Below are 23,268 nucleotides of genomic sequence, written 5' to 3'. Positions count from 1 at the left end.
GCACAGTGCTGGGCGCTGCACGCACGGATGAAAGGAGACCATCTGAATCCTTCTCTCTGCCCTAGTACGTATAATGAAAACCACTAAAGAAAGAAATCTCAGCCTCCTATAAAGAGGAGGATATGCAAATAGGGGTGGCAGGTTCCTGTATAAATCTGTCTCTCTCCCTGCCCAGGCGCACCCGGAGAGGCAATCCGCAGTTCCCTGGGTCTGGGCTGTTCGCAGAGACCCTCCCATAGAACTTTCCCCTGTCAGACCAGGGAAAATGAATCTTTGGGTCCATTTAGTTTTCACTTTAGCAGCCTGGGAAGGTATTTTCCTACCCGTGAACACATTGCAGAATCAAAAGATTTATTGTTTTACATCTGTTTTCTAAGTTTCTGTTTATTCGCAGGTGTCCGGTCCCAGATCCAGCTGGTGGAGTCCGGAGGGGATGTGAAAAAGCCTGGAGACTCTCTCCGCCTCTCCTGCAAAGCCTCCGGGTTCGCCTTCAGCAGTCACTGGCTGAGCTGGATCCGCCAGGCTCCCGGGAAGGGGCTGGAATATGTCTCTGAGATTAGCACGGATAGTAGCACCACACGCTATGCAGACTCGGTTAAAGGGCGATTCACCATCTCCAGGGATAATTCCAACAGCCTGGTGTACCTGCAAATGACCGGTCTGAGAGCCGAGGACACCGCCCGGTATTACTGTGCAAGTGATATTATTTTTACACAGTGACACAAACCTAGTTCTGGTAATGCAAAAACCCAGGCTGCGGAGTCCCCCTTTCCCCGCTCGCCACACGAGGGCAGCAGATGCACAAACAGCTCCAGGCGAGGCACAGCAGTGAGGCCTGGCATAGAGTAATGAGAACCTGCTAGCAGGTGTTAACCCTTTCCTTCCCTTGCAGTGTCACCCCTGGTGGCACCAGGCCCAGCTCAGCCTGTGGTGCAGGGATCACTCAGTTCCTGGACCCAGCCCGCTCCGCTCCCCCTGGAACGGGACAGGGCTGGGGTTCTGAAGATGGCATTCCGGCATTCCTGACCTCAATGGGGGGAGCGAAGGAGCCAACCCACAATAGATTTCCCAGATGTAATACAGCGACCAGGGAGAGAAGCCCCCCAACCCTCAGACTTTGTGCACCAATAACGCGGGGATTGCGCTGAGGCCCAGCTGGGATGCTGTGCCGCGAGGTTGGCTGGAATCGCTCCGGGAGAGGCTGTGACGCAGGTGGAAGCAGAGACCCATAGGTGAGAGGTGAGGGGGCACCAGGATCAGAGAGCCCAAGGCTCGAGGCGGTTCCTGGTGTCTGCTGCTCCAGGCGTCTCATTTGTCTTGTGAGTGCATGTCCGGACCAGCCCAGGTCAGATGAAATCGGGGAATGTTTGACAGAGTAAACCGGTGCCACCCAGGCTTTCAAAAAGACCAGAGTTCACTTTCTTCCCCCGTGTCTGATTCTGCCTCATTGTCCCTGTCCCAGTTTTTACAACAATGTCAGTAGTTTGAGGTGCAGGGAGGTGGAGAATGTCCCTTTAACCCCAGTAATCTTCTCCTTTCGCACCAACCCGCCCCCTCGTCCAGCGCGCCGGGGGCTGCCCTGCCCCGTGCTCACCGCAGGGCTGTATCATCCCTGTTCACACAGCAGCGGGGGCAGGGCCCGCTCTAGGTTTTTTGCTGCCTCAAGCAAAAAAAAAATTTTGGCTGCCCCCACCCAGTCCTGGACTCCCCCGCCCACACCAGTGCCCTCCCCGACCTGCACCTACTGCCACCCCAGCCCTGGGCTCTCCCCCCCCCCAAAACGTGACCACCTCGTTCACCACAGTAGGATCAAACCGTTTCTCCTATTTTCATTTCACTTTAGTATAAATCTCGCCCCCCTCATCCCCTGCACCCCGTCTTTAGTGCTCCAAATGCACATGGAAGGCACAGGGACTAACCCTCAAACCTGGAAAGGGAGGGGAATCTAGGAAAGAGGGTTCAGGCAGGGGAGCGGGTGTGGGGGTGCTTGGGGGCTCCACACTGGCAGAGAAGCGGGGTGTGATGTGCTCGTGGAGGAGGAGAGGGGGTATCAGGAGGGTTGTGGGAGAAGAGGTGCGGGGGAGGTTACAAGGGGAGAGGTGCGGGGGAAGGGAGGGTACAAGGGGAAGGGGTGCAGGTGAAGGAGCGATGAGGGAGGTACAAGGGGAGAGGCTGCGAGTGGGATGGGGGATGCAAGGGCTGAGAGGGGCAGGTGCTGCCAGCTGCTTCCCCAGCCCCGTGCAGGCAGAGCCAAGAGGACAGACACTGAGCCCGAGGTGCCTGAGCCGCGGGGGTCCCCTGGCAGGACAGTACCCCCCGCTGCCCCGCTTGGAGCTGGGCTCTGCCTCTCCCGTCCCTGGCACTGTGGCATCCGGGGCAAGCAAAGCAGGGCTGAGGTGGGGGAGGTGCATGGCGGGCTGCATCCGAGGGCAAGAGGGGGCACCTCCCTGGCAGCTTGGGCTGGCCAGCCACTGGCCCCATCAGCGCACAAGCCGGGATCCACGCCCCCTGCCCACAGGGGGTTTCTGGCAGCCTAGGTAGAATGCGGGGGGTGGTATTTTGTGCCTGCCCCATGAGGCACACTGGAGCTTCCGGTTCCACACCCATCGCGCTGCCAAAGAAGGACCTGCCCCTGAAATGCTGCAGGTGACAGCGGCAGTCACTGAGCTGCTAAATTGCCTGGCGCTGTTTTCTCCGGCACGTCAGCAGAAGCTCCTTCTTCGGCGGCGCCGGAAGCTCCTGTGGGGAGCGCACAAAATGCTGCCCCCCGAATCCTGGTACCCTCAGCGACCACCTAGGGTCACCTAATGGAAGCGCCGGCCCTGCCTACCCAGCCTGGTGGTGCCCTGCACAACCCACTCAGGCAGGGAAACGCTGTGCCACCCTGGGAGACTCAGAGCAGCAGCAGTGGTGGCAGCAGGACCCTGCATCCCGGGCCCTGCTTCCCTCCCTCCCCGGCTCCTCACACACTCCGGGAGCCCCTCTTGCTGTCGCAGCCCGGGCTCGGCTCCAGGGCACGATGCTCTGGCTCTCCAGCGGCAGGGCTCTGGCCAGGGCCAGCTCCCAGCTTTTTCCCACCCTAAGCAAAAAATAAATAAATAAAAGGAGCCGGAGTGCCGCCCCTTGGAAAGTGCCGCCCCAAGCACATGCTTGGAGTGCTAGTGCCTTGAGCCGGCCCTGAGCCGGGGGGCAGGAGTGACACCCCCAGAGCACAGCTGTGGGATGGGTATGAGAAGGGGCTTCAGGGTGGATGCACATGACACAAGCTTTTAACTCCATGGGTCCATGGGAATCTCCCACATCGCATCAAGGTCGAGCACAACTTACTCCCCTGCTCAACCTCAGCCCCTTCCCATACACACCACTGGTCTCGCTGACATAAATGAGAGACGTCCCGGGAGTGAGAACATTGGAATGTGGCCTGAGTCATGTGTCTGACCTGCCAGGAAATAGTTCCCTCTAGCACGTGTCAGGGGAGCTGGTCCCTGCTGGGAAGGGGTGTGGACAGGGGTTTGATCCCAGCAGGGCCACCCGGAGGATTCAGGGGCCTGGGGCAAAACAATTTTGGGGCCCCTTCCATTAAAAAAAAGTTGCAATATTATAGAATCCTATATTCTCATGGGGGCCCCTGCAGGGCCCAGGGTCTGGGGAAAAATGCCCCATTTGCCCCCTCTCCCCCAGGCAGCCCTGGTTCCTAGTTCTCTCCCAGAGCTCCAAGTTATCTTCACTCTCCAGCGCGTGGGTGACCCAACCCCTCCCCATCACTAACGCTAGAGACTGGCCGTTAGACAGCCTCACTGAGCTGAGTTTCACCCCCGCACACACACACACCCTTTAGTCATATTTTTACTTCCTGAACAGTCAACCTCAGTCATTTGTTTCTAATAGATTTAAAACATAATTTTTCTCATTATGTGGCAAATCTCCACAGGCATCTCTGAGTCTCCCGTGGCCAAATAACGTGGCTGTAATCCGGCCCCAACATTTCCTTCGGGGGAATCGAGCACCTTCCAAACATCTCTTTATTTTCCCTTTGTCAAAAATGTGTTTAGCATCCCACCGCACTGTGCCTGGCGCTGCACACACATACGGGCTGAAATAATCTGACCCCCTCCCTCTGAGTCCTACTGCATGTAACACATCATATCAGATTTTGTTTCTCTTAAAAGGAGGAGAATATGCAAATACGGAATAGAGAATATTCAAATTCCCCTTCAACCCCCCCCCTCTTCCCCCGCCCAGGTTGCTCCCTTAGAGATAATCCAGAACCACTTGTGTCTGTGCATTTATCAGCCAATTCCCCTGAGAACTTTCCCCTCCTACACCAGGGAAAATGGTCCTTTGGCTCCGTTTGTTTTTCATTGTAGCCGCTTTAGAAGGTATTTTAGCCCTGTAACTGTGCTGGAGGAACAGGGAACATTACACTGTTGCCACTGAAATTGGAGTAATTTGTAACCTATCTTTATTCTCAGGTGTCCGGTCCCAGGTGCAGCTGGTGGAGTCCGGAGGGGGTGTGAAAAAGCCCGGAGACTCTCTCCGCCTCTCCTGCAAAGGTTCCGGGTTCGCCTTCAGCAGCCGCCGGATGAGCTGGGTCCGCCAGGCTCCCGGGAAGGGGCTGGAGTGGGTCGCCTACATTTACAGCACCAGCATATACTACAGTGACTCGGTAAAAGGGCGATTCACCGTCACCAGAGATGACCCCAACAGTCTGTTGTACCTGGAAATGACCGGCCTGAAGACCGAGGACACCGCCCGGTATCACTGTGCAGGATTCACAGTGAGGCGAAGCCGGGCTGAGCTCAGACAAAAACCTCCCATTGCGATTAGCACAGAAACTCCCGGCTGCTTTGATGCCACCAGTCCGGCTGCTGGGAGTTCTCACTAGCGAGTCAGTCTGTTCGGTTTGGAACGGTTCGGATTCACCCGCTGCTTTAGGCAACCCTAGGGCCACAGAAAGCAGGATCCAGGGACCGGCCCTTTCTCACCGGGACTGGGGGGATTTACACTCAGCCCCATCAATTACCCTGCCTGGCCGGAGTCTCAGTCCTAACCCCCAGGACTCTGCCGGACGAGCACCGAGCATTCCCCTTTCACTGCAGCCCCTGCTGCTCTTTGTAGGGCAATCGCCTCATCTCGCCCAGGTTTGGCTCCTGTGTAATCAGGGGTGGCTGGGCCCAGGCCCTTCCCTCCTTTGCCGCAAGCCAGCCTGATGCAGGGAAGCAGCGCTGTCCCGCTGAGACGGCTCCATTAGGAGAGTTTATTTGGGAGCACGGCAGGGTAGTTGCTGGCCCACTGGGCTGCTCTTGGGACACGTGGGCTCTAATCCCAGTTCTGCAAAAACTTGGCAGCCTGAGTCCAGAAGAGAACCCGGCCCTGTATTTACCGTGCAGACAGCAGAGGGAAAGGAAACCAACCTGACCTCTGCCAAAAGCTTCCTCCCCAACTGCATGAGAATGTATCTCCTGGTGGCGCTCAAGGGCTGCAAGGAACAACGAGCCCATTCGGTACAAAGTATCAGAGGGGAGCCGTGTTAGTCTGGTTCTGTAAAAGCAGCAAAGAATCCTGTGGCACCTTATAGACTAACAGACGTTTTGCAGCATGAGCTTTCGTGGGTGAATACCCACTTCTTCGGATGCAAAGGAGAGTAAACAAACCCAGTGGTTTAATTTCACTTTCTTCCCCATGCTTCATTTCACAGCTGCATATACAAATATAGATGTGTAATGCCCACATCTCCAATACTGTGCACACTTGTTAAGAATGGTATCCCTAGCCTCTGTTCATCAGAGGATGGAGATGGATGGTGGGAGAGAGATCATTTGATCATTGCCTGTTAGGTTCACTCCCTCTGGGGCACCTGGCATTGGCCACTGTCAGTAGACAGATACTGGGCTAGATGGACCTTTGCTCTGACCCGGTACGGCCGTTCTTATGTGGTCCCCTCATCTCAAAAAAGATATACTGGTCTGGCATTAGAAAAGGTTCAGAGAAGGACAACTAAAATTATTAGGGGGGTTGGAATGGGTCCCATATGAGGAGAGATTAAAGAGGCTAGGACTCTTCAGTTTGGAAAAGAGGAGACTAAGGGGGGACATGATAGAGGTCTATAAAATCATGAGTGATGTGGAGAAAGTGAATAAGGAAAAGTTATTTAACTGTTTCCACATTATAAGAACTAGGGGCCACCAAATGAAATTATTATTACTATTATTGACATTTTTATTATTAGTGTTGGAGTTGGGGGTGGCTGTGGTCCAAGCACCTAAGTCCAGGGGTGACCAACCTGAGCCTGAGAAGGAGCCAGAATTTACCAATGTACATTGCCAAAGAGCCCCAGTAACACATTATCAGCCCCCCACATGAGCTCCCCCCAGTTGCCAGCGCCTCCCCCTCCACCGCCCCCTGCATGTCTCCTGCTTGCCGTGATCAGCTGTTTTACATGCAGGAGGCTCTGAGAGGGGATGAAGAGCGGGGAGGGCACAGGACGTTCGCAGGAAGAGGCGGGGGGCATTGGAGGATGGGATGGAGTGGGGGCAGGGCCCAGGGCAGAGCAGGGGGTTAAGCAGTGAGCACCCCCCATTGGAAAGTTGGTGTCTGTAGCTCCAGCCCTGGAGTCAGTGCCTATGCAAGGAGCTGCATATTAACCTCTGAAGAGCACTGTTCCCTCTAAACTGTGCATGTGTGCGTGCGCGCACAGATCCAAAACCCCACGCACATGGCGAAACACAGTGCACACAAAAAATGAAATACTACATCAGAGTGAGTCTGAAATATCATTTATGGGTGACTTTCGACATTGTTCGCCCGCCATCTGTCAACACAGCCGGATTCTACTAGCTGGCAAGAGCTGGAAAGGATAAGGAGGGCAATGAATCGTACCCCTCCCCACCAGCATTTTGAACATGGAATGTTGATCACATCAGGACGGTTGGGACCCACACATCTCCCTGTAGTCTGTTCATTTGCCTGTGTACAAACTCAAGTACATGCAAATCAGTCAAATTGCTTGGCCATAGTTGGTAAGGAACTGCAAAGATTTCCCTGAAATGAACAGTGTTGTTTTCGTGATTGAAACCTTTCAAGGGCATTGGACTTCATACATTTACTCAGGATGTTTTACCATTTTCCCACGGTTTTTTGCCCCATTTTTTTGCTACCCACAAACTTCCGGTATCCTGATCTGAATGATCTCCTGTTTGCCCCTTTTGTCAAGTCACACTGTTCAGCGCATTGAAATAGTAGCCATATAATAAAAGTATTAATTTTAAATAAACCAATCTGGTAAAAAATCAAGCCCAAAATGTCACTTTCTAGTGGTCTAAAGCATAAAAGAACAGCGACTTCATTTAAATCTGTATGGCTGGAGGAGACTATAGAGAGGGTTACACCGAAGTCACATAGTGTAATGTTTGTTAAACTCTGTGAAATATTCACATGTGATGAGGACAATGGAGTGGTTTGTGTATATTGTCGAGATGCCAGAGGTTCGGGAGAATATTCAACAGGAAGAATGTGGAAAAACATATGGAAGTTGGATTTCTTAAAGTGATCCGCCACTTCCACAGACAATTATATACCTGCACGTGACCAGCCTGAAACCCGAGGACACCGCCTTGTATCACTGTGTTAGAGAAAGACACTGTGAGGCGAAGCCGGGCTGAGCTCAGACAAAAACCACCTGTTGCGGTCAGCAAGGGAAGTCCCAGCTGGTTTGACACTGACAGTCCGGGCGTTGGGCTCTCATAGGAGACAACAGTGTGTTCCCTTAGAAATGGTTAACATTTACTCAGCTCTTCAGCCTTTATATGCTTCATAATAGATTCTATTGAGCCAAAGAAAGGGCCAAAAATTTCCCCATGTGAACCCCCATTTTCTGTCTGCTGGGAAAAACCAGGATAAAGAAAAACATGGACCAGGACAACCAGCAAAGAGCAGAGGATTGCTCCCCAAAACACTGTTGATCAGTGCCGTAGAGCTGTGTAATTTCTGCTTAAAAGGCTATTAAATAGGTTATGTAATTATCTGACTCCCTTCCCACCCATTGTCTCATTTCTCATGGCCTCAGGCTGCTCATGAGCCATAGCACACTGGACTTAATGACTTCCGGAGATCCCTTTCCAGTCCTACTTTTCTGTGATTCTATGATCTGTTTATTGATTGATCCATCACTAATGGATACTAACCCCCTCCCGCCCCACACTTTTGGTCACAGAGGTCAGAACTCACGCTGGAGACAGTGTCTCTTATATTTATAAGTGTCTATGCAAACTAATAACCAAATGCCCAATTTAAAAACCTGCCATGCTTCCTGTGATAAATGGGGGGCTGGGGTAGCTCCCTTTTATGGACACTGAGCCAGTCAGTTAGCTATAAAATCCTTCTTGGCAGCTGTTCTCTCCTTGCTTTACCTGTAAAGGGTTGAAAAGTCTCACTGCTGTGCATAGGTAAAAGGAAGTGAGTGGGCACCTGGCCAAAAGAGCCAATGGGAAGGCTAGAACATTTTTTAATTGATAAAAAACCCCTCCCCCTTTGTCGGTCTGTCTTTTATTCTTTTGACTCCACAGGCAGAAAGGGCAGCAGCTATGCTGTAAGAAGCTTGGGGCCAGATATGAAAAATCATCAGTATCATACCAAGAAACTATTAATTCAAAACCCCAGATATGTAAGTAGATCAGGAAATGTCTAGGAAGACATGATTAGGTTTGTTTCTTTTTATTTCTTTATGGCTTGTGGATTCCTCTGTGCTAACCCCAGGTGTTTTGCTTGGTAACATTTAAGCTGGACTCCAGGAAAGCTATTCTTGGTGCTTAATACTCGTTGTTGCTCTTTTAAAACCTAGCAATAGCCTGAGTTTCCACATGTATTTTCTTTCTTTCTTTCTTTTTTTAAATAAAATTTATCTTTTTAAGAACATGATTGGATTTCTGTGTCTTAAGAGGTTTGTGCGCATGTTTTTTAATTAGCTAGTGGCAACATCTGATTCTTTTTTCTTTTCCTTTCTCAGCTCTGCCAGGGCGTGTGGGGTGTGAAAGGACTTGAGGGTACCCCACAGGGAGGAATTCCTAAGTGCACCTTCCTGGGCTCTCAAAGGGGTTCTGCACTTGGGTGGTGGCAGCATCTACCAACCCAAGGTCAGAGAAAAGCTGCAACCTTGGGAGTTTAACACAAGCCTGGAGTGGCCAGCAGGGGCGGCTCTAGCTTTTTTGCTGCACCAAGCACGGCAGGCAGGCTGCCTTTGGTGCTTGCCTGCGGGAGGTCCTCGGACCCGCGTATTCGGCAGCTTGCCTGTGGGAGGTCTGCCAGTCCCGCGGCTTCGGCGTACCCACCGCCGAATTGACGCTGAATCCGTGGGACTGGCAGACCTCCTGCAGGCGTGCCACCAAAGGCTGCCTGACTGACGCCCTCCAGGGACCGGCAGGGTGCCCGCCGCCGCTTGCTGTCCCAGGCACGTGCTTGGAGCACTGGTGCCTGGAGCCGCCGCTGGTGGCCAGTATTAATTTTTATAGTCCTGGTGGGCCCCCACCTTCTGTACTTGCAGTGCCAGAGTGGGGAATCAGTCTTGATACCTATGTCCTTGAATCTCCCCGTATACAGGGGCTCTGGCTTCTCTACAGTTTCTCATTTACTCCCCATCCTTGGACACATTCATTTCTCCACCTCCAGGAAGATGAGATTTTGGTCACGTTATCAATTTCCCAAGGAAAACTTTAGCCTCTCTAAAGGCTGTAGGAAGTCACTTATGTTACCATAGCCTCCCAAGTTATTGCTTCTTTTCTTTATTTCTTTGGGATCTTTTAACAGAAACACCAGATAACGGTGAGCAGTTTATATAAATATAAAACTTCTCTGAAGTGCCCCGCCCCCTCCTTTCCACCAGTCACAATCTCTCTGCCCCTCAAGGAGTGGTGGAATTATTTCTGATATATTTAAGTAGCCTTTTTATCGATTCATTACAGCCCCAAACCACACCCTTTACGAAAAACACAACCAAAACAATGAGGAAGCTTACAGGGAATGTGGGTAGGAGAGGCAAGAATCTATAGCAGGCTAAAAAACACAAAAACACCCCTCCCCCCAAAGAACAGCATGATACAATAATACAACTACCCGTTGGATTCCAAATGAGAAGCCTGAGATCTGACCGCACTGCTTTGTGTTACTGTGCCAGTTAGGGACACCTGGGTGATCCAGCCTATTATAAATATACAGAAATGGATTTCTGCTACAGGTGAAAATTAACCTTTCCACCATCTTTCCTCTGTTCCGGTACATTATCACTCGGGAATCAGTTAAAAGAAAATAGTTGTATTTACAGGAGTGTTTTTTAAAGAGAATTGGAGGAATTAGGCCTTTAATTCCCATTGATGCTGGAATGCAGGGCTTACTGAGTGCCTGACTCCCTGAGGTTCCTTTGACAATCACAGCAGCAGTGAAGGGTCAGAAAGGCTCTTATACACTACATTGAAAATGCACAATGCAGCCAGAGACTGTTTGGGGGTGAAAACTGCAGACGAGCTATAAACTCTGGCTCTGATTTATAAAGGAGCCTAATAGAGTTAGATGCCAAAATCCTTGTGATGGTCAGGGGGAGTTGGGAACCTAACTCCATTATCCTCCACTGGAATTGCAAGTCTACAGCTCTACTTCCAATCCCGTCTAAAAAGAGAGGATACATTGTCACACATATCTGACTCCAATAACCACAGGTACTTTCATTTTCATCTGTCCTGCCAGGTAGGTAGCCAAATATTCTTGTCTCTCAGGGGTGATCCAAAGCCACTCAGGCCAGAGAGGACATTTCCTTTGACCACAAAAGATTTTGGTTCAACCTCTAGCCATTAATGCCTCGGAATGGGAGGTCATTGACCTCCTGTCATTATTTCTCCGCTGCAATGGAGGTAGAACATCACATCACTGGTTGGAAACATAAAGCAATGGAGAAGTCTGACTCCTTCTATCTGAACTCCTGTGCAGGTAATTCAGAACATCAATGGAAGGGGTTTGTGTCTCTTATAAGAAGCGGGATATGCAAATGGAGTCGACACTTTCCTGTTTAAATTTGTCTCACTCTGCCGAGGCTGCACCCACAGAGATAATCCAGAGCTCTGCAATTGTGCAATTACCAACCAATCCCCCGCCCCGAGAACTTCCCCTTCAATCACCGGGGGAAATGGGACCTTGGATTCACTCACTTTTTGCTATAACATCTTTTAAAGGTAGTTTTGTACCCTCAGTAATTTGCAGAGTCATCAGAAGAACAACTGCAAGGATTAAACACCAAGAATAGTTTTATTGGGGTCCAGCTTAAAGGTGACAATTGAATGTTCACTCTTTTTATACTAACATCTATAAAGTGTCTTTATTCCCGGGTGCCCGGTCTCAGGTGCCGCTGGTGGACTCCGGAGGGGACGTGTAAAAGCCTGGAAACTCTCTCTGCCTCTCCTGCAAAGCCTCCGGGTTCAGATTAGAAGACTATGGATATGGACTGGGTCCATCAGGCTCCTGGGAAAAGTCTTGAGTGGCTGGCTAGGGTTAACTCCCCAAGTGGATAGAGCCAATGGCATTTTCAGGCTGTCCAAGGGCAAGTCACCATCTCCAGAAACAATTCTGTCAACACGGTATATTTGCAAATGACTGGCCTGAAACCCGAGGACATCGCCCTGTATTACTGTGCCAGAGACACAGCGAGGGGGAGCTAGTCTGAGCTGAAACAAAAACCTCTTCCTGAAGAGAGGATCATTGACTGGAAGTGTCAAGGCTGATTCCCCACTCTGGGACTCCGAGTGCAGAAGGTGAGAGCCCGCAAGGACCCTAAAAATTAACACTGGCCACTCCCTGCTTGTATTAAACTCCCAAGGTCACAGCTTTACCTGGCCTTGGGTTAGTAGAGCTGACACCACCCAAGAGCAGAACCCCTTTCAGAGCCCAGGAAGGCGCACTTGCGAATTCCTCCCTGGGAGGTACACCCGGGCCTTTTCACACACACCCTGAAGAGCTGAGAAAGGAAAAGATAAAAATAAAAAATCAGCTGTTGCCACCAGCTAACTAAAAAAAAAAGTTCACAAACCTCTGAAGACACAGAAATCCAACCATGTTCTTTAAAAAGGTAATTTAGAAAAAAAAGTGGGGGGGAGGGAAAAGAAAAGAAAAATACCTCCGGGCACTCAGGCTATTGCTAGATTTTAAAAGAACAACTGCCAGGATTAAGAACCAAGAATAACTTTCTTGGGGTCCAGCTTAAAGGTTACTACAAGGAAACTAAAGCACCTGGGGTTAGCACAGAGGAATCCACAAACCAAAATAAGAAGATCTCTGGTTGTGTCATTCTAACATTTCTACTTCCATATCTGGGGTTCCAAATGAGTAGTTTCTAGGTATGATACTGATGATTTCTTATACCTGGGCCCAAGCTTCTTACAGCAAAGCTGCTGCCCTGTCCCTCTGCAGCGAGAGAACAAAAGACCCCTATACCCAGCAGTTTTTCACAATTTGAAAGGGTTCAGCTTCCCTATTGGTTCCCCTGGCCAGGTGCCAACTCACATTAAGTTTACATCTTAGCCCTTTACAGGTAAAGCAATTAGGGTACAGCTGCTAAGGAGGATTCTGTAGCTAAGTGAATGGTCCGGGAGTTACACAAGGATACTACCCCCCCCCCATTTATCGCAGGAAGGGAGGGGTCTGTGATAAAGGACTTTCTTTGTAAAGGGGCCAACACAAAGGCCTTTGCTCCTACTGAACCCCACCTAAGCCGCCTGTGGCTGCGTGACTTTTATTCTTTGTCTGTGGCACTAAGCAACTTGACTCCAATATCCTTTTGATCATTATAACCTGGAGCATAAGTTTCATGAAGCATCTTTGTAAACTCTTTCCATACTCATTCTGCAAATCGTCCTGCAAAGGAATGGCTCGGTGATATAAATAATTGCTCGTATGTAACATTGGCCACAACACTGAAGGGAATAAAGACAGAGATTAGATAGATAGATAGAGGGCGTGGATGGGGATAGATAGATAGATGGAGGGGGTGGATGGGGATAGATAGATAGATCACTCAACTGCTTTCATTTAGTGGTTATATATTTTCAAATTAAAAGGTGCAAAAGAAATGCAGTTAGTGGACTCTGTGACCCACCTGCCATTACATTTAACAACACGATTCAGCGTCACACGTCCTGGATCCCATTTTATATTGTCTCCACGCCCCCTGCCCCCACCCCCCGGCCCATGCAAATGAGCTCCCCGGGGCCCTGTTCATAGCCCAGACCTGGCCGTTCACCCCGCTCAGAGCCACCGCCGGGCTTCAGCTTCCCATCCCGCCTGGGGACCGAGCCGCCAGCCGCAGACATGACCCCCAGCCTGGCCATCGCCTTCCTCCTGCTGCTCCCCGCGGGTACGGGCGGGACCTGCGCTGCCGCTCCGCGCCCGGTACCGCGTGTTCCCTAATAACTGCGCCTCCGGAATCACTGCAATATTCCCCCTTTATTTCCCCCTCTGCAGGTGTCTATTCCCAGGTCAGCCTGGTGGAGTCCGGTGGGGGAGTCAAGAAGCCCGGGGAGACCCTCAGACTGACCTGCACCGTATCCGGATTCTCTCTCACCAGCTACGATGCGAACTGGGTCCGCCAGCCAGCGGGGAAGGGGCTGGAATGGGTCGGAGACATCTGGGCAGGTGGAAGCACTCATTATAATGACGCTTTAAAAAATCGCCTCACCATCACCAGAGACACTTCCAAGAGCCAAGTGTTCCTGCAACTGACCGGCCTGCAGCCCGCAGACACCTCCGTGTATTACTGTGCCAGACACACAGTGAGAGGAAACCTATCCGAGCCCGGCCTAAAACTAACCGTGCAGAGAACCAGCCTTCCCGTGTGACGCGCCGAGAGTAGCAGCTGCCAGCACCGCGGTCTCTCTGCTTGGTTAGTTTTTTGCTTCATGCAGATTCCTCAGCAAGTTACAAGCGCTTGTGAGTTAAACTCCGTATCACCCGAAATCTCACAGTGAATTAGCGACATCGAGCCTGGGACTGGAACCCAGGAGTCCTGGCTCCCAGGGCCCTGCTCTGTCAATGTGTCTATCATTGCGCTAACGAGGGGAAGGAAAGACCCCAGGGATATTCATACCTAGACTCACGCTATAGCAACTAGATTATTCTTCCCTCCCACCATGGCTGGGGAAATACACACGGAGTCTTTACACTGGTGCCCGCTGCAGGCACTAGAGCCCGGCTATCATATGGGAGCCAGGAACAGAGCCCAGGCCTTCTGTTTCCTGGAGGACAAAGTCTGAGTCGTTGGCTCAAGGCCCTGTGGACAGAAAGAAAAAAGCCACCAGCACCCCACTCTGGAGTCTGGCTCTATGCCTGCAAGGTTGTGAGCGGGCTAAATCTCTCCCTTCGCAGCCCATTGATAAATCTCGGCCAGGGCTGGCTGTAGGTCTTTGCCGCTCCATGTAAAAAACAAAACAAAACAACTGCCGAAAAAGAAAAACAAACAAAGAACACTCCAAAGTGCCGCTGAAGAGGAAGAGAGGGAGTGCTGGGAACAGAGCCCGGGAATGGACCACACAAACATCTGCAGAGTCTAGCTCTTTTTAAGGTCTTGCCATCCTTACTAATGGGACTGACCCCACTGGCTCCGGGGGAACAATATGTGGGGTAAGGGTTACTCAGGCTAGGAAGGGTTTGCAGGGCCACTCTCAAAATCCCAATGGAGCTGAAATCAAGAACCTCTCCGAGCGCAGACCTCACTGTTTCCAATCAGATTTGCTTCTCTGGGCGCCAATCTATGTAGGGTTTAAACGGAAATCGGGACCGTTTCCAAGCTAACCAGTTTGCAATAAACTCAGGAGCCCTCAGTCCTGAATTTCAGGGGTGTGCGAGGGGTCAGCACATCTGGGAAGAGGAGAGCACAGAGGGGCTAGCACAGACGTGTCAGCCAATGCAGGGTCCCTTCACTGGGATACCTTGGAACCGCGATGCTTTGTAATGTCAGAACGCAGTGAGGCACCTGAGGGGAGAGATCAAACAGCTGGTTTGTGGATCTCCAGAGTGAAGTTCAGCCTGACAGCTGGATCCCACGTGCATCGACGTGGACTGGCCCTTGGCGAGGCTGACACAGAGTTCAGGCTATTTTACACTCGTGTGTCTGGATGGAGAGAGAAATTCCAGACCGGGCGCTCCTAGGGAAACCTAGGGGGACTGTCTGTACAAATAGGCAGCAGACACAGGGGGTCAGGCTGATGCAGCCAGCCCCATTTCCGCCCCACCATCACCGCTGGAGCCCAGTTCCCCCAGTCGCTCTGTACGGCTGCAGCAGGCTGCCCCAGCCAAAGGCGCCTGGTCTGACAGAGCAGTGGCAAAAGAAGATCTGACTCTAAAGAAACATGGACTGGTCAGAGGGACAGGGCGTAAGGACACTTTTCTGGGAGAGGCGATCTCCTCTCTCCGTATTTCTGCAGCACCCCGCTGCTTCCACCCAGGCGGCTTTGGGAGAAGCAACGACTCATATGAACGTAACTGTCAGACTCAAACACACTCCTAACAAAGGCGACACCAGGGGCACGTGCTTTGCAGGGCTGCATGGAAAGGCGCAGGGCTGGAGCCTCCCCACCGAGCAGTCAATCGGAGTTTCGCCCCAAGAAAGGTTGGAGAGGGAGGACTCCACCATCCCACTTCCAGCCTTGCTCCTTCCACAGCTCACAACGGGCGGTGAGACCCCGCACAACAGAAGCCCGGTGAGAGCTCCCCCGTGTCGGGGTGTAGCTGACAGTGCGGGGACACAATGGATGTATAGATCCTGTCCAGACATGCTTATAAACTCCGGGGGTAGGAATCGACAGCGGATTGGCGGGGATCCGGATCCGGATCAGTTCAGTGCCAGGGCAGGGTCCTTGCTGACAATGTTCCCGCAGAGCTGGCACCTTCCTGCTCATGGAGGGGATCCAAGCTCAGGAATGGGCCTGTGGTTCCGCTCAGCGCATCAGCGCCCACTGGGCTGTTGCACTGCGCAGCCGCGTCTTCATTGCGGTGCTAGATCAGGGGAGAGAGAGGAAAAGGGCCCCGCTAATGCAGAGCTTTGACCATCCAGCAGGGCAGAGTCCAGGGAAGGCAGATTGTGTGGTTGGATGTGGTCTCTGGGGGTTTTAAGAGCGGGTCACTTGGTCCTGCAAACAATCGCCCTGTTCACCGCTACGGAAGCGGTGTGCGAAGCAAGCAGCCAGGGCCAGCTCTGGCTTTTTTGCCGCCCCAAGCAAAAAAAAAAGGGGGGGGGGAGGGTCGGCGGCCGGAGGGGCAAAGCGCCGGGGGGAACAAAACAAAAATGGTGCAGCCGGCAAAGCAGGAAAAAAACCAGAACAAAAAGCCCCACAGGGCGGCTGGAGCCAGGGTGCAGGAGGGCTCCCTTTGCTGCAGGTGCCGCCTGGTCGAGCGGGGAGGGGGAGAGAGAGAAGGGGGCGGCCACGCTTCAGCGGGGCGCTCACCCCGGGGCCTGACCGCCGCGCGCCAGCCGGGAGGGCTCAGTGCGGATCAGTCCGCGGGGAGGGAAGGACGGGGGCTGCCCTGCCGAGTTTGCTGGGGGGCGCTCCCTTCCTCCGCACTGCCGCCCCCTACAGGACGGCTGGAGCAGCGAACAAAAAAAAAACCGGCCGTGCCACCCTCGGATTGGGCGGAAGCCCCCCCCCCCGTTAGAATCTGCCGCCCCAAGCAGGATCTTGCTCAGCTGGTGCCTGGACAACTCCTTCCCCAACGATCACACTGTCTGGGGCTGGAAGCGGCAGCCAGTACATCCCTTGGCCTGCACCACTTCCCATAGCCCCCATTGGCCCGGAGCAGTGATCAGCGGCCAGTGGGAGTCGCGATTGGCCAGACCTGTGGATGGGGCAGGTAAACCCTGATTTAGGGTAATAATTGGGGTTAGTCTGACATGATGTAGAGATAGGATATAAATTTGGGTTGGGGTAGGAGTTAAAGATCAGTGTTTGAGGTTAGGGATACAGTTAAGTTTATACATTCTGTTTTAGCTTTGAATTTTAGAGTTATAGTTTATTCTCAGAATTACAGCTGGAGTAAGGTTTTGGGATTAGGGTGAACAATTCAGTTTGGGTGAGTTTTAAAATTTAGGGTTAGACATTACCTTTATGGTGGTTAGGGTTAGTTTCAGGATGTACCATTAAGTTTAAAATATAAATTAAAATGAAAGGTAGGGTAAAAGTCAAAAGATGGGGTTAGAGTTCACTCTTGGGATTAGAGGTACTCTTAGGGCTACTGTAAGGATTTAGGGTAAGGTCAGGTTTACATTTCCTTTTAGGATTAAGGTAAATGATACATTTCGGGTTAGGACTGGGATAAAGAAGATGAGAATTTGACCTCCTCAGAATGACGTAGGAAGTGCAAAGCCAGTCATGCTCCGATCCCGACAGTGCAGGGAGTTGTACCACAGAGGGAAAATCCAGCCCCGTCTCTCTGAGTCCCAGGCCTGGCCTACACTATGGGGTTAGGTGGAATTTAGCCACGTTAGGTCAATTTAAAAATGCATCCACACAACCAGCCCTGTTCCTTCCACCTAAAGGGCTCTTAAAATCAACTTCTGTGCTCCTCCCCGGTGACAGAAGTAGCACTAAAATTGACTTTGCTGGGTCGAATTTGGGGTAGTGCAGACACAAATCAATGGTATTGGCCTCTGGGAGCTATCCCAGAGTGCTCCATTGTGACTGCTCTGGACAGCACTTTGAACTCCGATGCACTAGGCAGGTACACAGGAAAAGCCCCAGGAACTTTTGAATTTCATTTCCTGTTTGATCAGCGTGGCAAACTCAGCAGCACAGGTGACCATGCAGTCCCCCCCGAATTGTAGAGCATAGAATGTTTATACGCTCCCCCTATCATCTCCATCCCTGAGGTTATCGCAGATTAGAAGGCAAAACAAACAAACAAAAAAACCCACTCAGGATGACATGGTTTCCGAGCTCATGCAGTCCTTCCGCACTGATAGGGCACAGCTTAATGCGTGGAGGCATTCGGTGGCAGAGGCCAGGAAAGAATTAAGTGAGCATGAAGAGCAGAGGGAGGACGCGATGCTCAGGCTAATGGAGGAGCAAATGGACATGATAAAGTGTCTGTTGGGGGAGGAAACAGACATAATGAAGTGTCTCTCGGAGCTGCAGGAAAGCCAATAAGAGCACAGGCCCCCACTACATCCACTGTATAACCCCCAACACTCCTCCCCATGTTCCATAGCCTCCTCACCCAGACGCCCGAGAATGTGGCAGGGATGGGAGGCTCCACTCCGGAGGATGGCCCAAGCAATAGAAGGCCGTCATGCAAACAGCTTGATTTTTAGTGTGGCTACAATAAGCAATGTGGCCTTGTCCTTCCCTCCTCCCCCACTCCATTACCTTGTCTGTTAGCTCTTTTTTTTTTAATTAATTAAGGAAGAATGCATGGTTTCAAAACAATAGTTACTTTATTTTGAAGGGAGGAGGGTGGTTGGCTTACAGAGAATTAAAATCAACAAAGGGGGCAGGTTTGCATCAAGGAGAAACACACACAACTGTCACACCAAAGCCTGGCCAGTTATAAAAGTGGTTTTCAAAGCCTCTCTGATGTGCAGCGCACCTTGCTGTGCTCTTCTAATCACCCTGGTGTCTGGCTCAAGACGATTGTCTGATGTTGCTTTCATGGAGGGAGGGACAACTGACGATATGTACCCAAAACAACTTGTGACGATGTTTTTGCCCCATCAGGCATTGGGAGCTCAACCCAGAATTCCAATGGGTGGCGGAGACTGTGGGAACTGTGGGCTAGCTACCCACAGTGCACCGCTCCGTAAGTTGATGCTAGCCATAGCAGTGAGGTCGCACTCCGCTGAATTAATGCACTTAGTGCAGGCATACGCAATCGACTGTATAAAATCAATTTCTCAAAATCTACTTCTATAAAATTGACCTAATTTCATAGAGTAGACATACCATAACAAAAACTGAGCTTGCTCCATGACAGAACTTGTGGCTCTTATAAACAGGGTGATATGCAAATAAAAGTGAGAGTTTCCTCTTTAAATCTGTCCCTCTCTCTGCCCAGGCTGCACCCAGGAAGACAATCCGCAGCCCCCTGGATCTGTGAAGTTACCAGCCAGTCCCCTGAGAACTTTCCCCTTGAGCAGCAGGAAAAATGAGATTTTGTCTCCTTGTAAGCATGTGGAACTCACCCCTGTGGCGCCTCCTGCTGGTGGTCTCAGGGAATTAGCTCTCATCCTCTGCAGGCCTGTGTCCCACTACCACTTGGCTCCAGCGTCTCTCCCAGATCTGATGCCCTGTTATCTGGGGTGCTGCCCCCTGGCAGTAACTCCTCAGTCTTAGGGTCTCCTCTCCCCGGGGAACCCCCACCCACTATCCCCACCTCGCCTCAGTATACAGCTACTGCCAGTCATTGTCTAGCCCCCGCGCCCTGGGGCAGACCACAGACTGCAGTATCAGCCACTCATCATTGCAAGGTTGGGTTTGGACCTGCTGCCTTTGCCTACCCCTGGGCTGCCCTCTGCAACCCTCAGTATCTATTAGCCCAATGCTAGGCCACAGCCTGGGGCTTTCCAGGCTGGAGCTCCCCAGCTCCTCTGCCTTTCCCCAGCCCTGCTCCACTCAGGTACCCCCATCTCCAGCTCCCTGCAGCCAGGCCCATCTCTGTCTATAACAGGGTTTCTCAAACAGGAGTCACTGCTTGTGTAGGGAAAGCCTCTGGTGGGCCGGGCTGGTTAGTTTACCTGCTGCGTCCACAGGTCTGGCCAATCGCAGCTCCCACTGGCCGTGGATCACTGCTCCAGGCCAATGGGAGCTGCTGGAAGTGGCGGCCAGCACATCCCTCAGCCCACATCACTTCCAGCAGCTCCCATTGGCCCGGAGCAGCGATCCGCAGCCAGTGGGAGCTACGATCAGCCGGAACTGCGGGCGGGGCAGGTAAACAAACCGGCCCGGCCCGCCAGGGGCTTTCCCTGCACAAACGGTGACCCCTGTTTGAGAAACTCTGTCCTACAGCCAGAGAGAGACTGTTCGCTTGATCTCCTGGCTCAAGCCTTTATAGGGTCAGCTGGGCCCTAACTGAGGCATGCCCCAAGCTGAGCCTGCTTCCCACTCAGCCTGGGCTGTTCTCCCAGCCCTCCTGCCCTCTCCCAGGGCTGGTTTTAATCCTGACAGGGCTGGAGCGGGTAACCACCCCGATACACTCCTAGTTTTCATTTCTGTGGCTTCGGAAGGTATTTTCTCCCAAGTCAATCTACTGAAGGGTGAGGGATTGTTCTGTGAGTGACACGGCAATGGCTGTGATTGATAACAGAGCTTTGTTCTGTTACCTCGCACCTTTATTGGACAATGTGGCTCATTTTCTCCTTTTTGATTTAAATTCTCTCCTTCAATGTACCGTTGCCTTGTTTTCTCCCTTGTCCCCCCAGGGGCCCACTCGCAGGTGGTTCTGACCCAGTCGGTGCCAGCACTGAAGAAGCCCGGAGAGTCCCATACGCTGCAATGTGCCACCAGCGGGTTCGCTCTGAGCAGTGCCTGGATGTGTTGATTCAGATGGGAGCCCAGGATGGGGCTGGAGTGGCTGGCCAGGTACTATGATCCCTCCATCCACAATTACACCTCTTCCATCCAGGGGAGATCTATAGCGTTCAAGGACAGCACCACTTTCCGCTTGCACATGAACAGCCTGAAAATTGAGGACACTGCCATGAAGGGACACTGACACAGCGAGGGGAAACCAGTCTGGGCTCAGACAAAAACCTTCCTGGCAGCTGCAGCAGAGGCAGTTCACCGGCTGTGGGTGCTGACCAGACACAGACAGGAAGGGACACGGTGATGGGAGCATTGGAGAGACTGGTCAGGGGAAGAAATGCAGGTCCCTGGATTATAAATATTGGCAGGGCAGCAGCATTTCTAAATGGATTTTAATTATTCATTCTGGAATTCCTCTGAACATGAGCTCTTCTCAACCCATTTTCTATACCAGAGACAGAAAAACAGAAACACACACACAAACACAGGGACACATCTCAACATGTAAACAAGGACACAACACAAGCAGGGGCGGCTCTAGCCATTTCGCCACCCCAAGCATGGCGGCACGCCGTGGGGGGCGCTCTACCAGTCACTGGTCCCGCGGCTCTGGTGGACCTCCCATAGGCATGCCTGTGGATGCTCCACCGAAGCCGTGGGACCAGCGGACCCTCCACAGGCACGCCTTCAGGAGGTCCACCGGAGCCGCCTGCCGCCCTCCCGGCGACCGGCAGAGCGCCCCCCGTGGCATGCCGCCCCAAGCACGCGCTTGGCATGCTGGGGCCTGGAGCCGCCCCGACCACAAGTACACACAAACATATGCTTACAAACACAAAATATATACAAACAGATATGAACACATAAACACTCACATGCAATCACATATACTTAGGTCTTCAAGCACCCATACCGACACCTACACATAAAGACAGAATCACACACCCTCCCCGTACACCCAAGCACTTCAAGCACTCGCTCAACTATATACACATGAAAGTACACACAGAAAAATCTCTCAGACAATTTCTAAGTGGTGAAGACACTGAATTTGAAAAGACTTAGCCAAATTCTGCTCTGGCTTGTCTACACTACAAAACGGATTTGACTTTATCTAATTTGACCTCAAGCCCCCGAATTAATGAAGTCGATGGAGCATGGCCACACCATGCTCATTGTCTCAATGGAGTGTGTCCTCAGTAGTAGTGTCTGCATCAATGCAAAAAGCAGTGCATCGTGGGTAGCTATCCCAAAGTGCAACTTGTCACAGTGTGTTATGGGAAGTTTGTGCAATGCCTCATGGGACCAAAACATTGTTGCAGGGAGAATGGGAAAAATGTGTAGGCATCCCATGATGCACTGTCCTTGTTTTTGTGCCTTAAAACTGCTGAGCGTAGGCCATAATCCTGGAAGCATAGAGCCGGCTCAGTTGTGCACTCTTGCTGTGAGCATCTCAAATACCTCACACCATCCCCTGCAGTATTCCCAGAGCCAAAGTAGGGCCCACTATGTGGAACATACCGATTTCCTGCAAGCAGCCCTGATGGAAGCCATTTTAAAAATAAATCACAGTTGATTCTGGCACTCACAGAGCAGCTGCACTCTGTGGAGCGCCGTTTCTGGTCCTATGAAACAAGCACTGAGTAGTGGGACCACATTGTTTTGTAGGGATGGGATGATGATGAGCAATGGTTGCAGAACTTTCGAATTGGAAGGCCACCTTCCAGGATCTTTGTGCAGAGCTTTCCCCTGCCCTGCAGTTCAGCAACACAAAAATGGGAGCTGCTCTGACAGTAGAGAAGCCAATGGCGATCACTATTTGAAGCTTGCAATGCCAAACAGTTACTGGCCAGTGAGGAATCAATTTGGAGGAGGTTAATCAACCATGGAAGCTGTGTTGCTCCAAGTGGGCAGGTCCATTAATCAACTTCTGCTACAAAGGGTAGTGAGTCTGGGAAATGTGCAGGACATAGTGGATGATTTTGCCACGATGGAGTTCCCTAATTGCGGTGGCACAATAGATGGCACTTATATCCCCATCGTGACACCAGGTCACCTTGCAAAGATCACATAAACTGAAAGGGGTACTTTTCAATGGTGTTGCAAGCGCTGGTGGATCACAGGGGGAGTTTCACCTACATCAATGTAGGCTGGTCAGGAAAAGTTCATGACACGTGCATCTTTAGGAATTCGGATCTGTTCAAAAAGCTGCAATCTGGGACTTTCTTTCCAGACTGCAAAATTAACATTGATGATGTGGAGCTGTCTAATGTTTACATGTATTAGACTCCCTGCCCTGTACACTGCCTCACTTCTATTAGCCTCATCAGTGAACTGGTCTCCAGCCAGTCTGAGAGCCTAATACCATGTCACAATATGGAGCCAACCACTCACCCACCCTCATCGTCTGAGTAATTAAATCTGTCTATTTAGCATTCCCTTACCAAATATGGATCTATCTATTCATCCCCATCCACACCACCCCATCTAATCTATCTATCTATGTCTCTTCAATCCTTAGTTCTCTACTGATGGGTCTTCCTCCTTGTCTTGGATCCCCAGCCCCAGACAGTGTGATCGTTCGTTTCTTATATCGATGGCGATATGCAAATACCGATGTATGTTTCCCGTTTAAATCTCTCTTTCTCTCCTGAGAGACAATCCGCAGCCCTTTGTGTCTGTGAGTCACCAGCCAATCCCCTGAGAACTTTCTTCTCCAACATCAGGGAAA

The 23,268-nt window shown here is 51.5% G+C and overlaps 2 gene segments (V, D, J or C); both read left to right on the top strand.

Moving 5' to 3' along the window:
* Positions 1–4,333: 4,333 nt before the first annotated feature.
* LOC123347536 lies at positions 4,334–4,885 on the top strand. The segment is given in 2 exon segments: positions 4,334–4,379; positions 4,473–4,885. Coding segments are annotated over 2 exon segments (459 nt in total).
* Positions 4,886–13,298: 8,413 nt separating this feature from the next.
* Positions 13,299–13,871, top strand: LOC123347917. The segment is given in 2 exon segments: positions 13,299–13,390; positions 13,498–13,871. Coding segments are annotated over 2 exon segments (420 nt in total).
* The last annotated feature ends 9,397 nt before the right edge of the window (positions 13,872–23,268 follow it).

This window comes from Mauremys mutica, chromosome 13, assembly GCF_020497125.1.
Source record: "Mauremys mutica isolate MM-2020 ecotype Southern chromosome 13, ASM2049712v1, whole genome shotgun sequence".
NCBI classification, from domain to species: domain Eukaryota; kingdom Metazoa; phylum Chordata; order Testudines; family Geoemydidae; genus Mauremys; species Mauremys mutica.
This window is presented reverse-complemented; position numbering and strand designations above follow the sequence as displayed.